Here is a 15,760-nt window from a genome sequence, read left to right as displayed (position 1 = left end):
TTGTGGTTTAGGTGGTTGCTTCTGTATCCCTTGTGTTATTGGTTTTTCAGGCTGCCCAAAAGAAGGTCTGCTTAAGTTTAAAGGGATAGTCCCCCTCTGTGATTGTTCAGTGGGGGGTATATTTACCGGGATTAAACTGTTGGTGGCGCTCTGCCATAAATAAACCTCCCCTTTATTGAAATCATTATAGTCCCGTCTATATTTTTTGATTTTTTTCTTTTGCGTTTCTTTATCCACCTTTTCTAATTTTTTCTTGATTTCATTATCAAAATTAGTGGCTAAAGTAGTACCTTTAATGGGGTCTAATTTCTCTTTTAGCTCAGAGATCTTTTTTTCCAGCAAAATCATTTTTCTTTTTTTGCGTCTCAACACCAGTTGCTGCAGTTTGAAACCCACCCCATTGAAGAAGTCCAGCCACTCTGAGGTGGAGTCTGCATCGTCTAAGCCATCCTGAGGGCTGACTTCCCATCTCAAACTGCGCATAATGATGTTTTCTTTCAAGTAATACTCAAATGTGGCTATATCCCACCAGGTACGTACCTGTTTCTCCAGAGTATTACTTAAAGTGCTCAATAAATTATTAAAATCCACATCATCATCCCCTCCTCCATCATTGGTGAAGATGGAATCCATATTAAGGAGGCGATTACTGAGGAAATTAATAGAGTCCATGTTCGCTAAGGGTTAATGGAAAGATATAAAGTGAAAAGCTCAGTAATATAGGTTGATAAAAATCAGTCTATTGATACTGTCCCAGCGCTACTATGGGTATTGACTAATGCGATTCTGGTAAACCCCAAAAAACGCCAGTCATCAAATTAAATGTGGAGCAGTATAGCAGCTATTATATACAGAGTAAAACTTATTAAAAATATGCCTATGTCTTCAATGATCTATTACATATAATAGATTTGATCCACTACAAGGTAATAGGGACAATATGAATAATGGATCTTCCCCACGCCAGGTTCCTTTTTTAGGGAGGGGCAAGAGGGGTACAGGCAGAGGCAGAGGACGAGGCAGCAGACCTTGGAGGGGTCGCCCGCAACAACCACAGACCCAGAATACCTCGCAGGAATGGTGGAACCCTCCCCAATGGCAAGAATATCACAGCCCTGCCAGACAGCCAAACATGCAACACGCAGAGGATGTAGATCGGGGCGAAGGGTCCACCAGAAAGAGGCCCAGACAAACAGAGTGAGTGGTATATACAATCTCTCCACTATCACTTTATCTCAAAAAGAAACGAACATACTTAATGCAGGCCTAAAATGTTCTTCTACAAAACCATTGAACAAATTTGATATGTATATAGACATACACAAATTTATAAGAAAAATGAACATGAAAAGATATTTTCTATCTAATACAGGCATGCCTTATAAAACAAAACCCAAAGACACCATAGGAATAGACAGTGGATTAAAAAATAGGTCCCTCTTTAATCCTCAACAGCAAGCCAACCACCAGATAGAAGTTTTCAAACAAGTGGTTTTAAGGGACTTGGAAGAATTACCCATTAAGAATAGCCTTAATCCTAAGTACATAAGAGAAGGTATTAAGGCGTTGGAAGCCAGGAAAGAGGTGATTATACGCCCGGCGGACAAAGGAGGCGGAGTGGTAATAATGGACAAATCCTTTTACCACACACAACTCCAAGAAATGCTTAATGATGACACTACGTACAAACACCTTCCAAAGGACCCCACTAAAGAGTATAGAATATGCCTACGAAATTTAGTGGATTATGGCTACTACATGCGAGTGATAACCCAGAAAGAAAAAAGTTTTTTATGTCCAAGTTATAACCGTATTCCAACAATCTATACGGTGCCAAAAATCCACAAAAATGCAGTGATTCCCCCAGCAAGGCCAATCGTTAATGGTATCGAATCCGTTACCTCTCGAGTAGGACAATATTTAGACCATTTCCTACAGACCAGTGTACAGAACACCCAAGCCTACTTAAAAGATACCACCAGTTTCATACGAAAATTGGGAGAAGTGAATATATCTAAGAATACAGACATCTTTTTAGTAACGGCTGACGTTTCAGCGTTATACACAAATATTCAACATGATGACGCATTACTGGCACTCAATTGGGCTCTATGCCAACGAGAGGAGGTACCATATATCCAAAAGAAATTTTTGAAAATGATACTTGAATTTTGCTTATCAAAAAATTACTTCTGGTATGGAGGAGAATTTTACAGTCAAAAAACTGGTGTCGCAATGGGAGCTAAGTTCGCTCCCAGCCTAGCGAACCTCTTTATGAGTGAATGGGAGGACAAATGGATATATAAAAACAGACGCAAGGAGCTAATTTTCTATACGAGATATATAGACGATTTATTCATGGTGTGGCAGGGGCCTGAAGAATCTTTAAAAGAATTTGCAATATGGCTTAATACCAACACTAATAATATCAAATTAGAATTTAATTGGGATACAGAACAAATACACTATCTGGATGTAACGGTAATGAAGGAGGAGGAAAAATTAACCACCAAAGCTTTCTTCAAAAGCACAGACAGGAATAGTTATATACCTGTGCAAAGTGGACACCATCCTCATTGGCTGAGGAATATTCCAAAAGGCCAATTTTTACGTATACGCCGTAACTGCACACATGAACAAGATTATGAGATACAATCGTCCATTTTAGCCAAGCGTTTTATTGAGAAGGGTTATAACCATGACTCATTAGAACATATTAGAAAGGACGTAGGGAAAAGTTCTCAAGAAACGTTACTACTACCAAAAGAAAAAACCCCCAATCAGAAGCATGAGTGGGGCTTTATTTCCCAATACCATGAACAGTATAAGGAAGTAGAAAACATCTTCCGGAAACACTGGAACATTCTAACCATGGACAAGATACTCAAACCAACATTACCAGAAACACCTACCTTCATTTACAGGAAGACTCCCTCGTTTGGAGATCAGGTGGTGAAGAAGGTACTTGACCAACCAAAACCACTACAGATGTTCTGGGACCAGAAGGGTTTCCATGCATGCCGCCGATGCAAAGCATGTCAACAGGTGTCTACCCACTTACGAGGTCTAACGAGTTTTACATCAACAGCTAATGGAAGACAGTTCCAGATTAATGAATGTATAACGTGTGCATCCACGCATGTCGTTTATGCTTTGGAGTGCCCATGTGGCCTCATGTACATAGGACGCACTAAACGCACCTTAGGAAAAAGAGTATCGGAACATATCTACAACATTAAGATCGGTTACGAGGATCACAGTGTGTCGTTACATTTTCTCAAAAAACATGATCAGGATCCCATAGGTTTAAAATTCTGGGGAGTGGAGAAAATTCAACGTAAGTGGAGAGGGGCCAACATGGTGCGGGAAATTTCCAAGTCTGAAACGAAGTGGATATTTCTTACTGACACTTTGAGCCCAAAAGGGTTAAATATAGAACTAGACCTCAACTGCTTTATAAGCAATCATTAAGTACTAAGCAGAAATAGAGTTCTAGCATCTAGGCATTTATTATGGATAATAATTTAGATTTTTTTAAAAAAATATATTTATTTTATTATGCTTTTAACTATATATCATCTTAAAACGCAGGTTATAATCCCCCATAACCTCAGCAAGAGAACTAACATGATAAAGGCAGATTAACAGCTAATACTAACCAGTATAGTAGCCCATAAAGAGATAAATATAAATAATGGGCTAGTACTGATAGCATAGCCACATCTAGCTACTAACATTATAAGTCCTTCTTTTATAGCAGCATCAGGATTTTATAGTTTTATAGGATGCATTTTAACTATTTTTAATATTTATTTGGGATTGCTAATAGAATGTATTTATACAGATATAGTTATATTTATTCATATTTATGCATGCTCTTTATGTTATAAGGATGTGTTTTATTTTGCATAAGTAGAGGCGCAATAGCATATATTGCCGTTTCTGTTATTTATTACATATATTCAGATAACTTAGGTGTCAGGATCCCTATCGGATAAAGCATTGCTTTAGAGTACATTGATGGGTCATACAAGGTACCTAATAATATTAGCCTGCTGAGATTATACTCGTATTGGTGGTAGCAATGCATATCTGATGAGGGGTCAAACACCAACATTATGTTATGTGACCACAGGGGGCGCAGGGAGTCCATTGCAGTTAGATAATGGATGACCGTGCAGCGTGACCAAACAGCTGTGGACAGTTTATTTACTATGTCCTATCAGCGGTTGTAGCTGACACATGGAGCCCCCTTTCGATACATCGAGAGTACAGCTGACGTCATGCGGAGGGCGGACGAAGCGAAACACTCGGCGCTATAAATATAGTCGACTCACGATACGTGGCCACGCCCTCTGAAGACGTGACATCCAATCACGAAACGCGTCAGGGCGTGGCCACGTGATCCGACTGTCCAATCAGGCGAGCGGCTTTCCCGGGACTCACGGCGTCAGGAGGAGGAATCCCCAGGCAGCATCAGAGAGTGAGAGCCAGCTAGCATTTAGATTGTGACACAAGCGCCATATTTGAAAGTTTTAAATGTAAGCACAACATTGAAGAGTTCTTCACCTTTTGTTAATAAACAGTTATACACTATGTGGAGTCTCTTTATGTCATTTCATGATTGCATCCATCTGAGCACTACCTGAACCCACCAGACGGCAGCAGAAGGAAGGGGAGAGATCCAGCTGAACCATCATACATTCCAGCCATAGAGCCAGCATTCCATGCCTGTTTTGACATCCATCTGGTGAGTGAGGTTTTAAGGGGGATCCCTACGTGTCAATGCATGCAACAGCACAGCCATTACAGCATTATCTTTGAAAGATTTAGCCTGGTTTTTGGATTTAGGACTGTCAAGAGTTGCTGCAAGTTCTAAGAGCTGCAGAGTGAAATTAACTAACATGTTTTAAAGGACTATAGACGCAATTCTATTTAATTTTAATTCATCTTGCATCTTGTTTTTGTCACGATTAATTCAATTTTAATAAGGACTATTGAGAGGGTTTTAACCCTTGGAGGTTGGGATTTTATTTTATTTTTGAAGTGCATGGTAGTGGTGGTTCATACAAGTGTCACTCCAATAAGAAACCAATTTTGAGCAGGATGTGGTAACACATTTATATTCTAGCAAGTTTAGCTTGAATCAAGCGCTGTTAATGTTTATACTTTTAATGTAATAGATCATTGAAGACATAGGCATATTTTTAATAAGTTTTACTCTGTATATAATAGCTGCTATACTGCTCCACATTTAATTTGATGACTGGCGTTTTTTGGGGTTTACCAGAATCGCATTAGTCAATACCCATAGTAGCGCTGGGACAGTATCAATAGACTGATTTTTATCAACCTATATTACTGAGCTTTTCACTTTATATTTCTTTATCAGTTGGTTTTATATTATTTCTCCTGACTAAAGCCTAGTACACATGATAAGATTATCAGGCAAATTATCATCCTCTTTCTAATTAAGAGGTTACTAAAGTACGAAAAATCTTGTACGACAAAATAAAAATTCGGAAGTGATGTAATGTATATATTGTATATATGCTTGGACAAAAACGGTATTGATTAAACAAAAAAAAGATCGTACAATCTGGTACCGTACGAGAACATTTTTCATGTTTGTCCCTTTTTGGACGAAAGCTATGTACTAGCGCTCATGATCTTACAATCGCTTAGAAAGCGGTATTATTTTTCCGATTTTCTGATCGTGTGTATGGGTCTTTATGGAGGGAATCCCTGACTCAAAATATGTAGGTTGCCATTGCTGAGCTTTCATTTTGAAATTGTGAATTGCCTGGCTGTTGTGCTGATCAAAAGGCATCAATACTTTTTGAGCCATTGACTCGCAAGGGATCTGCAGAAATCATATTTTTACTAGCTGAAGTCTTCTGTTGGCCAAGAAATGTTCATTTCTCTCAGCAAAAGATTTCTTAAAAAGGTTAAAGAACCCCTTGGCCCGGGGCTTCCCATCCCTTTAAGGGGTTTAAGATACAGGATGAAGGGCGGGTTTATGATCATGTGACAGCCATAATGGAGGTCACATGATCGGAAAAACCCCTCGATTGCAAGCAGTGATCGGGAGCTTTCTGTTAGCCGCTGATAACTGTGCCAGGAGTGCGCAGGGCAATATTGCACACAAATATATATGCAGCCGCTTGGCGACAAGGTCCACCTGCTGAGGCCACATACTCACGTGCTGTGGGCGCCAAGAGGTTAAAATATATTCCCTAATAGCTGCAAACAATATAAACCCATTTTGTGTGCACCAAATTCCTTTTGAAAACCCAAATATTACCTTGTAAAAGTAACAATGGCATCATCACTGTGCTGTACATAGCTTGTGCAGAGAACAGTTGTGGGAGGAGCCCAGCAGCTGCTCCCTTTACAGCAGTGGTTCTCAACCTGGGGGTCGGGACCCCCTCGGGGGTCAAATGACGATTTGCCAGGGGTCACCGAATCCTGGGCTGTTCCTGAAGCCCACACCGCTCTCCTAGCCTTTTTGCAGCCGCCCAGCAGGGCTGTCCCTGGAGCCCGCGGCCACCCACTCAGCCTCTTCACAGCCACCCACTCAGTTCATGGCATGGCTGGGGGGCAGAGACTAGAGGTCAGCTGACTGGTAAAGAATGAAGTGGGAGGGGCTAGAGGAGACCCTATCTCCTGATTTCAGCATAGGTCACAAAGTCGGAGACACAAATTACTTGTCTTGCCTTGGGTGCCGACAACCCATGCTATGAAATAATTTTACTGTTAGGGGACCCCACAACTTGGGAAATTTTATCAAGGGGTCACGGCACTAGAAGGTTGAGAACCACTGCTTTACAGGCTGTCTGCAGAAAACTACAGGAGGGGGCGGAGACAAGACCAGTCATCCTGCACAAGGAGAGGGAGCAGCAGTGGCCAGTCTTTACTAGACCCCTTTCACACTGGAGGCATTTTTCAGGCGCTTTAAAAATAGTGCCTGTAAAGTGTCTGAAAAATGCCTCATCTGCAGTGCCAGTGTGAAAGCCTGAGTGCTTTCACACTGGGGCGCTGTACTGACAGGGCATACAAAAAAAGACCCTCAAGCAGCATTTTTGGGGTGCTTTGAACCCTTTATTCGGCCGCTAGCTGGGGTTAAAAGCTCCCTGCTAGCGGCCAAAAAGTGCCTCTAAAATGACAGTAAAGTAAAACTAGCAGCGCTTTAGTGCTAGGGGTGCAACGGATCGTCACCGATCCGTGATCTGAACGGGTCACCCAGTTCGGATCGGCACACCACCCGATCCGCGGAGCGCTCCGGAGCCTCGGCCGTAGGAAAGTCCCCTGGTTAGGCCTAGCTCCGGAGTGGCGGCCATCTTGCTCCACCCCCGTGTGCTTGTCAGAGCACAGCGCGACACGCCTCAGCGCGCTCACTACAGACCCGGAACTGCCTGCAGACATGTGGAGACAGCGTCGGTGAGCTCTGCACCTGCAGGTAGGAGCTACACCTTCACCTGGGGAGCATGTCTGTACACCAGGGTGGAGGGGGGTGGATAGTGATTAGGTGGGTGTAACAAGATTTGTCTTTTTTTTTTTTTTTTGCTGATCCGAGGATCGATCCGATCTGTGACTCCTAATCCGAGGATCGATCCGATCCGTGATTTTTTTGATCCGTTGCACCCCTATTTAGTGCTGACGCGGACGCACTGTGAGTGTGAAAGGGCCCTTACAGAAAGCTGCTACACTGAATGAAGCCTTACAGCAGTGATCATCAACCCTGTCCTCAGGGCCCACGAACAGGCCAGGTTTGCAAGATAACACAGGTGATATCACTTGCTGCTCAGTGATTTCAGCATTCTAGTCTGTATCTCCAACAAGGTAATACATAAAACCTGGCCTGTTAGTGGGCCCTGAGGACAGGAGTTGATGACCACTGCCTTACAGAACCTCTAAACAAAAGAAAAGCACAGCTATGGACTGTGTCAAGTACTACAAGAACAATGCACTTTACATCCACAGAACAGTAAATGAAGACCTTTCCTACCAATGCCTTGTTTCCTAAGCAGAGGATACTATTGAGTACGAAATGAAATATTTCCAAAATCAGCAAAACATCTGCTGACTCAAGCAGCTAAATGCCCACAATGCTCAGAGGAAACTTTTAGTAACAAGGATGTAAAGTGAGGTCAGCAAAGAACAGCTTTGGAAAATAAACACTGATCAGGATTTGTTTATATATTAAACAGCAATATTCACATGCAAATATCCAGAATGTAACAAAAAACATGTTGAATACTATATACAGAAAAACACACCCCAGCAGGGCACTACTACATTATTGATCTGCATTCAAATGGAAGGGGCGTTCTCTGAAACATAAATCATTAGGGCCGGTTACAGAGGCAGCAGACTAATGCACTGAGCACATCAATAAAAGACATTTCAGTGACTGGCCAAGAAGCAGCACTGCCATGCTTGCCCTGTCACTAGGTGACACTCCTTTATCTTACAGCTAAGCAGAGCACATCCACATACATCAGGGAAAACGCTTTGCCAAGTCAGACGCAGTTCTAGGTTGCAATTAAGAAGATGAGTTTTTGTACATTGGCAAGAACAGGCAGTCCTACTTCTGTGTCTCCAGTGCCTGGAAGGAAACGGCTCCATCTATACCAAGTAATACAAGCCGGAGTATTCATCATCTCCTTTCTGCACTTAGGCCTAACATTGGTTTGCCATATATCACACCACCGCTACCACCAATAGTTGGCATTGTTTTGGTTGGTGGTTAGTTGCCAAACTTCACATAACACGCAAATTATCGAACAAAGTGTATCTAAACCTAAGAGCAAAAAAACTGAATGAAATTCAAGGATATTACTAATTAGGCTCTAACCAGCCCTCACACCCTTTCTAATTCCTATACTGACTACCCTGTAGAAAAGAAGAAAAAAACAGTGCAGCGCTAGTGAATGATATTGTGCTCATATAAATTAATAATAAACAAAAAAAGTCATTCTGGAATAAACTGAAAATTTAGCCAGAATAGGAAAAAACATAAAAATGCAGATGGATATATGAAGAAAAAGTCTTAAAAAGCCACGAAACAAAGTTCATATGACTCTATCCAGTAATTTTCCTTGTGAAAGAGAAGTGGATTGTGCAGACAATGTGAAAGACTCTTGATTGATGTGAGGTAAGCTGTCACCAATACACCCGTGAGGAAGGATAAGATTGCCTGCTTACCAGATGAAAAGACTGTTTTGCATCAGTCTAATAGGGCCTGTGGGAAGTCTGGTCTCCCAATACCTTAGCCGTCAAGATAACCACGGTATAGCTCAGCATACAATCCGAAGAGTCATAAACCAAAAAAACCCTGTAGAAGCTTATACATATCAATCCCCAGGGCGTTCCGTTCCAGTCATGTGATATCCCCAGTGGCCGGCTCCAGGGGAGAGGAGCGAGTGCTGGCAACCGACGGACTACCTGAGCAGTGACATAGCCCATTCTATGGGGAATCCATTGTTTGCTGTCCTTACTCTCCCCTAAAGCCAGCCAATCATGTGACTGGACCAGTGTGTCCTGAGAATATGGAAGTATAAGCATCTCCCTTCAACAGGGTGCTTAGTATAGGTCGGGGGTCGGCAACCAGTCGATCGCGGTCCACTCCCCTCCCAGCCTCCTCCATGGCTCCGCCGCACCATGTCCTGGTCTCTCTCCCTCCTGCCTTTATCCTCCTCCGCTGCTGTGATCAGTGAACAGCGGAGACCGGGAGAAAGCACAGCTCAGGATGGGAGCTACCACTCTCTATCCAGAACAGCTGCCTCCCAGTCTCCGCTGTGGCAACAGGTAGGACGCTGTGCTATGGGGTGGCAGAGGTTACTGCTATACCACCCTACACATCACCCCCACCTCCCCCCAATCCCAGCATTCTGAGCGCAACGCACTCCTGATCCCTACATTCTGAGCGCAACGCACTCCTGATCCCTACATTCTGAGCGCAACGCACTCCTTGATCCCTACATTCTGAGCGCAGCCCACTCCTGATCCCTGCTTTCTGAGCACAACGCACTCCCAATCCCTGCTTTCTGAGCGCAAGGCACTCCTGATCCCTGCTTTCTGAGCGCAACGCACTCCTAAACTCTGCATTCTGACTGCAGCGCACTTCTAAACTCTGCATTCTGAGCACAGCCCACTCCTGACCCCTGCATTGTGACAGAAGCGCACTCCTGATCCCTGCATTCTGACCGCAGCGCACTTCTGATCCCTGCATTCTGACCGCAGCGCACTCCTGATCCCTGCATTCTGACCGCAGCGCACTCCTGATCCCTGCATTCTGAGCGCAGCGCACTCCTGATCCCTGCATTCTGAGCGCAGCGCACTCCTGATCCCTGCATTCTGAGCGCAGCGCACTCCTGATCCCTGCATTCTGAGCGCAGCCCACTCCTGATCCCTGCATTCTGAGCGCAGCCCACCCCTGATCTATGAATTCTGAATGCAGCCCACTCCTGATCCCTGAATTCTGAGCGTAATGCACTGGTGAACCCTGCATAACGCACTCCTAAACCCTGCACTCTCTTGTAAAAATATTTTATCAAAAAAAAAATGTGGGGGGACACATTGTGACCGGTGATCTTTAACTTCATCAGTGTTGTTCAAGTAGATCTCCATCAATCTAAGGTTGCCTACCCCTGATATAGGTGTTAGAAGGGGAGTGGGAGCAGTTTTAATGTTTTGTTCTAAGATTTTGAAAATAGGTAATTTTTCTTCTTCATTGATGGACACTATTGAGGCTGCACTGATGGACACTGATGGGCATTATTAAGGCTGCACTGATGGACACTGATGGGCATTATTAAGGCTGCACTGATGGGCATTATTAAGGCTGCACTGATGGGCATTATTAAGGCTGCACTGATGGGCATTATTAAGGCTGCACTGATGGACACCGATGGGCATTATTAAGGCTGCACTGATGGACACTATTGAGGCTGTACTAATGAGGCTGCACTGATGATCAGAGCCCTAATTATCAGTGCAAGTGTGCTCTGTCACAGGATCGCTGGTAACGGGCTTTCCTCAACAGCACACTTGTTCCTCCCAGTGAATGACTGTGCAGGGGGGAGGTGTGCCAGCATCACTAGTCTGATCATTGGAGAACAGGCTGAGTTTTCAGCACAGCTAGAGAACAGACCACACTGTGGGCTCATGCCTAGCGTGGTCAGTTTTTCGTAGGAACACAGAGAGATGGGCCGGAAAACACCAGGGATTTCGCGCAATGGAAGCAATACAAAGAGAACAGGATGCTTTTTCATACCAGTACATGGTACAGCAGGCACATATCGGGAATATCAAATGTTGGGTTTACATATACTGTACGTCTTTTTTCTACCTGCTGATCCTGCCTTTAGCACATTTCCTGTATCTACGGACAGCGTTGTCACCCTAGGACAGGACTACAGAACACATCCCCCTCTCCTGATCTCCATAACACTATCAGGAAGGTATTCTGTAGTTTACAGAGGTAACCTGGCCAGGGCTTGAGAAATGGTACACTGTGGTATTCTACTGCAGCACCCTGCATGGCACCGTATATTACACAGAAATGAATGAAGTGTCACTTTGTGACACTGAAATAAAGTTTATATGATAAAAAAAAAATAAGAAAACGGTGCATCTCAGCAGACAGCTGCACTGTAAAATCAGATGATCCAGCATGCAGGCAGTGTGGATGAGCACAAAGACTGGGAGTAATATGTGAGGAGTGGGATGCTGTCTATAGTAAGCACCCAGTACTGACCAGTCACAGCAACCTTCCTATGTATGCCTGGCTCAGCTCTCCCCATTGATTGATGGCTCTCCCCAGGAAATGTCTGTGGTCTAGGCTGGAGCATGCTTCCCAAACCCCCACAGCCTGTCCTGATTGGCAGAGCCCACATTCCAGCACTGTCTGGGGTGCAGGGTGAGGCCAGTCCCCCCCTCCCCCTCCCCTAGGAGCATCCTATATACAGACAACACTCACATAGTGCTTGTTGGGGCTGCGTCTCTTCTGAACGTCCTGCACATTCACTTGGACGATGCTTTTCCTGGACATGGCTCCGCCGGGCTCCTTCTACAGCGAGTCAGGAGATAACACCTATCTGTGTGTGTGTGGTCCAGAAGCTTCCACCCTCCAGTCCGCCCGGCGCTGCTCCCGATAATGAGTGGCTTGTAGAGCGGCACAGGAGCCAGGATCACAGTTCCAGCTGCTCTCCTGATGTGCCTTTCTTTCTTCCCACTTCACCTCATCCCTCCCCTCTCCTCTATAGGACCGCCCACTCCCAGCAGGACGGCCCTCCGGAGCTTGGCTACATCCCGGTTACTACACCACAGTACGGAGCCGTGTGTGAGTCAGCGGGTGTCATGTGCTCCTCTATGGATGGTGGGCTTCCTCATTTCCACACACTCTGCCTCAGGACACTAGAGAACCAAGTCTCTCCCTACAGGGTACTTACTATACTATGGGCCCCTTCTCCCTGCAGGGTACTTTACTATACTATGGGCCCCTACCCTTCTCCCTGCAGGGTACTTACTATACTATGGACCCCTTCCCTTCTCCCTGCAGGGTACTTTACTATACTATGGGCCCCTTCCCTTCTCCCTGCAGGGTACTTTACTATACTATGGGCCCCTTCCCTTCTCACTGCAGGGTACTTTACTATACTATGGGCCCCTTCCCTTCTCACTGCAGGGTACTTTACTATACTATGGGCCCCTAACCTTCTTCCTGTAGGGTACTTTACTATACTATGGGCCCCTTCCCTTCTCCCTGCAGGGTACTTTACTATACTATGGGCCCCTTCTCCCTGCAGGGTACTTTACTATACTATGGGCCCCTACCCTTCTCCCTGCAGGGTACTTACTATACTATGGACCCCTACCCTTCTCCCTGCAGGGTACTTTACTATACTATGGACCCCTTCCCTTCTCCCTGCAGGGTACTTTACTATACTATGGGCCCCTTCCCTTCTCCCTGCAGGGTACTTTACTATACTATGGGCCCCTTCCCTTCTCCCTGCAGGGTACTTTACTATACTATGGGCCCCTTCACATCTCCCTGCAGGGTACTTTACTATACTATGGGCCCCTTCACATCTCCCTGCAGGGTACTTTACTATACTATGGGCCCCTTCACATCTCCCTGCAGGGTACTTTACTATACTATGGGCCCCTTCACATCTCCCTGCAGGGTACTTTACTATACTATGGACCCCTTCCCTTCTCCCTGCAGGGTACTTTACTATACTATGGACCCCTTCCCTTCTCCCTGCAGGGTACTTTACTATACTATGGGCCCCTTCCCTTCTCCCTGCAGGGTACTTTACTATACTATGGGCCCCTTCCCTTCTCACTGCAGGGTACTTTACTATACTATGGGCCCCTAACCTTCTTCCTGTAGGGTACTTTACTATACTATGGGCCCCTTCCCTTCTCCCTGCAGGGTACTTTACTATACTATGGGCCCCTTCTCCCTGCAGGGTACTTTACTATACTATGGGCCCCTACCCTTCTCCCTGCAGGGTACTTACTATACTATGGACCCCTACCCTTCTCCCTGCAGGGTACTTTACTATACTATGGACCCCTTCCCTTCTCCCTGCAGGGTACTTTACTATACTATGGGCCCCTTCCCTTCTCCCTGCAGGGTACTTTACTATACTATGGGCCCCTTCCCTTCTCCCTGCAGGGTACTTTACTATACTATGGGCCCCTTCACATCTCCCTGCAGGGTACTTTACTATACTATGGGCCCCTTCACATCTCCCTGCAGGGTACTTTACTATACTATGGGCCCCTTCACATCTCCCTGCAGGGTACTTTACTATACTATGGGCCCCTTCACATCTCCCTGCAGGGTACTTTACTATACTATGGGCCCCTTCACTTCTCCCTGCAGGGTACTTTACTATACTATGGGCCCCTACCCTTCTCCCTGCAGGGTACTTACTATACTATGGACCCCTTCCCTTCTCCCTGCAGGGTACTTACTATACTATGGACCCCTTCCCTTCTCCCTGCAGGGTACTTTACTATACTATGGGCCCCTTCCCTTCTCACTGCAGGGTACTTTACTATACTATGGGCCCCTAACCTTCTTCCTGTAGGGTACTTTACTATACTATGGGCCCCTTCCCTTCTCCCTGCAGGGTACTTACTATACTATGGGCCCCTTCTCCCTGCAGGGTACTTTACTATACTATGGGCCCCTACCCTTCTCCCTGCAGGGTACTTACTATACTATGGACCCCTTCCCTTCTCCCTGCAGGGTACTTTACTATACTATGGGCCCCTTCCCTTCTCACTGCAGGGTACTTTACTATACTATGGGCCCCTACCCTTCTCCCTGGAGGGTACTTACTATACTATGGGCCCCTACCCTTCTCCCTGCAGGGTACTTACTATACTATGGACCCCTACCCTTCTCCCTGCAGGGTACTTTACTATACTATGGACCCCTTCCCTTCTCCCTGCAGGGTACTTTACTATACTATGGGCCCCTTCCCTTCTCCCTGCAGGGTACTTTACTATACTATGGGCCCCTTCCCTTCTCCCTGCAGGGTACTTTACTATACTATGGGCCCCTTCACATCTCCCTGCAGGGTACTTTACTATACTATGGGCCCCTTCACATCTCCCTGCAGGGTACTTTACTATACTATGGGCCCCTTCACATCTCCCTGCAGGGTACTTTACTATACTATGGGCCCCTTCACATCTCCCTGCAGGGTACTTTACTATACTATGGGCCCCTTCACTTCTCCCTGCAGGGTACTTTACTATACTATGGGCCCCTACCCTTCTCCCTGCAGGGTACTTACTATACTATGGACCCCTACCCTTCTCCCTGCAGGGTACTTTACTATACTATGGGCCCCTACCCTTCTCCCTGCAGGGTACTTTACTATACTATGGGCCCCTACCCTTCTCCCTGCAGGGTACTTTACTATACTATGGGCCCCTACCCTTCTCCCTGCAGGGTACTTTACTATACTATGGGCCCCTACCCTTCTCCCTGCAGGGTACTTTACTATACTATGGGCCCCTACCCTTCTCCCTGCAGGGTACTTTACTATACTATGGGCCCCTACCCTTCTCCCTGCAGGGTACTTACTATACTATGGGCCCCTACCCTTCTCCCTGCAGGGTACTTTACTATACTATGGGCCCCTACCCTTCTCCCTGCAGGGTACTTTACTATACTATGGGCCCCTACCCTTCTCCCTGCAGGGCACTTATTTTACTATGGACCCCTTCCCTTCTCCCTGCAGGGTACTTTACTATACTATGGGCCCCTTCCCTTCTCCCTGCATATATATGCATTACATTATATTGTATCATTACACCAGGGTCCCCAGAGGGCCTCCCCCTAACATAAGGGTCCCCAGAGGGCCTCCCCCTTTCAATAGGGACCCAGAGAGCCTCCCCTTAACATAAGGGTCCCCAGAGAGGCTCCCCCTTACATAGGGGTCCCCAGAGAGTGCTGCCCTTACATCAGGGTCCCCAGAGATCCTCCCCCTTACATCAGGGTCCTCAGAGAGCATCCCCCTACATAAGGGTCCTCAGAGAGCATCCCCTTACATAAGGGTCCCCAGAGAGCCTCCCCTAACATAAGGGTCCCCAGCGAGCCTCCCCCTTACATCATGGTCCCCAGAGAGCCTCCCCTTACATCAAAGTCCCCAGAGAGCCTCCCTTAAACATAAGGATCCCCAGAGAGCCTCATTCTTACATAAGGGTCCCCAGAGAGTGCCACCCTTACATC

The 15,760-nt window shown here is 45.8% G+C and overlaps 1 protein-coding gene across 2 annotated transcripts in view; it reads right to left on the bottom strand.

The window, feature by feature from the left end:
* The window catches only part of SH3PXD2B (SH3 and PX domains 2B), a 228,920-nt gene extending 216,673 nt beyond the window's left edge, over window positions 1-12,247 (bottom strand). The window contains exon 1 of one of the 2 annotated variants that reach the window (XM_040344537.1): window positions 11,984-12,247. In XM_040344537.1, the coding sequence (XP_040200471.1) occupies window positions 11,984-12,055 (72 nt within the window). In that variant the 5' untranslated portion in view covers window positions 12,056-12,247. The remainder of the gene's footprint in view (window positions 1-11,983) is intronic. The other variant, XM_040344538.1, reaches the window with a different exon arrangement.
* Between the last annotated feature and the right edge of the window lie 3,513 nt (window positions 12,248-15,760).

The sequence above is a fragment of the Rana temporaria genome, chromosome 3, assembly GCF_905171775.1.
Source record: "Rana temporaria chromosome 3, aRanTem1.1, whole genome shotgun sequence".
Taxonomy (NCBI): Eukaryota; Metazoa; Chordata; class Amphibia; order Anura; family Ranidae; genus Rana; species Rana temporaria.
The sequence above is the reverse complement of the archived record's forward strand: the minus strand, read 5'-3'. Positions and strand labels throughout refer to the sequence as shown.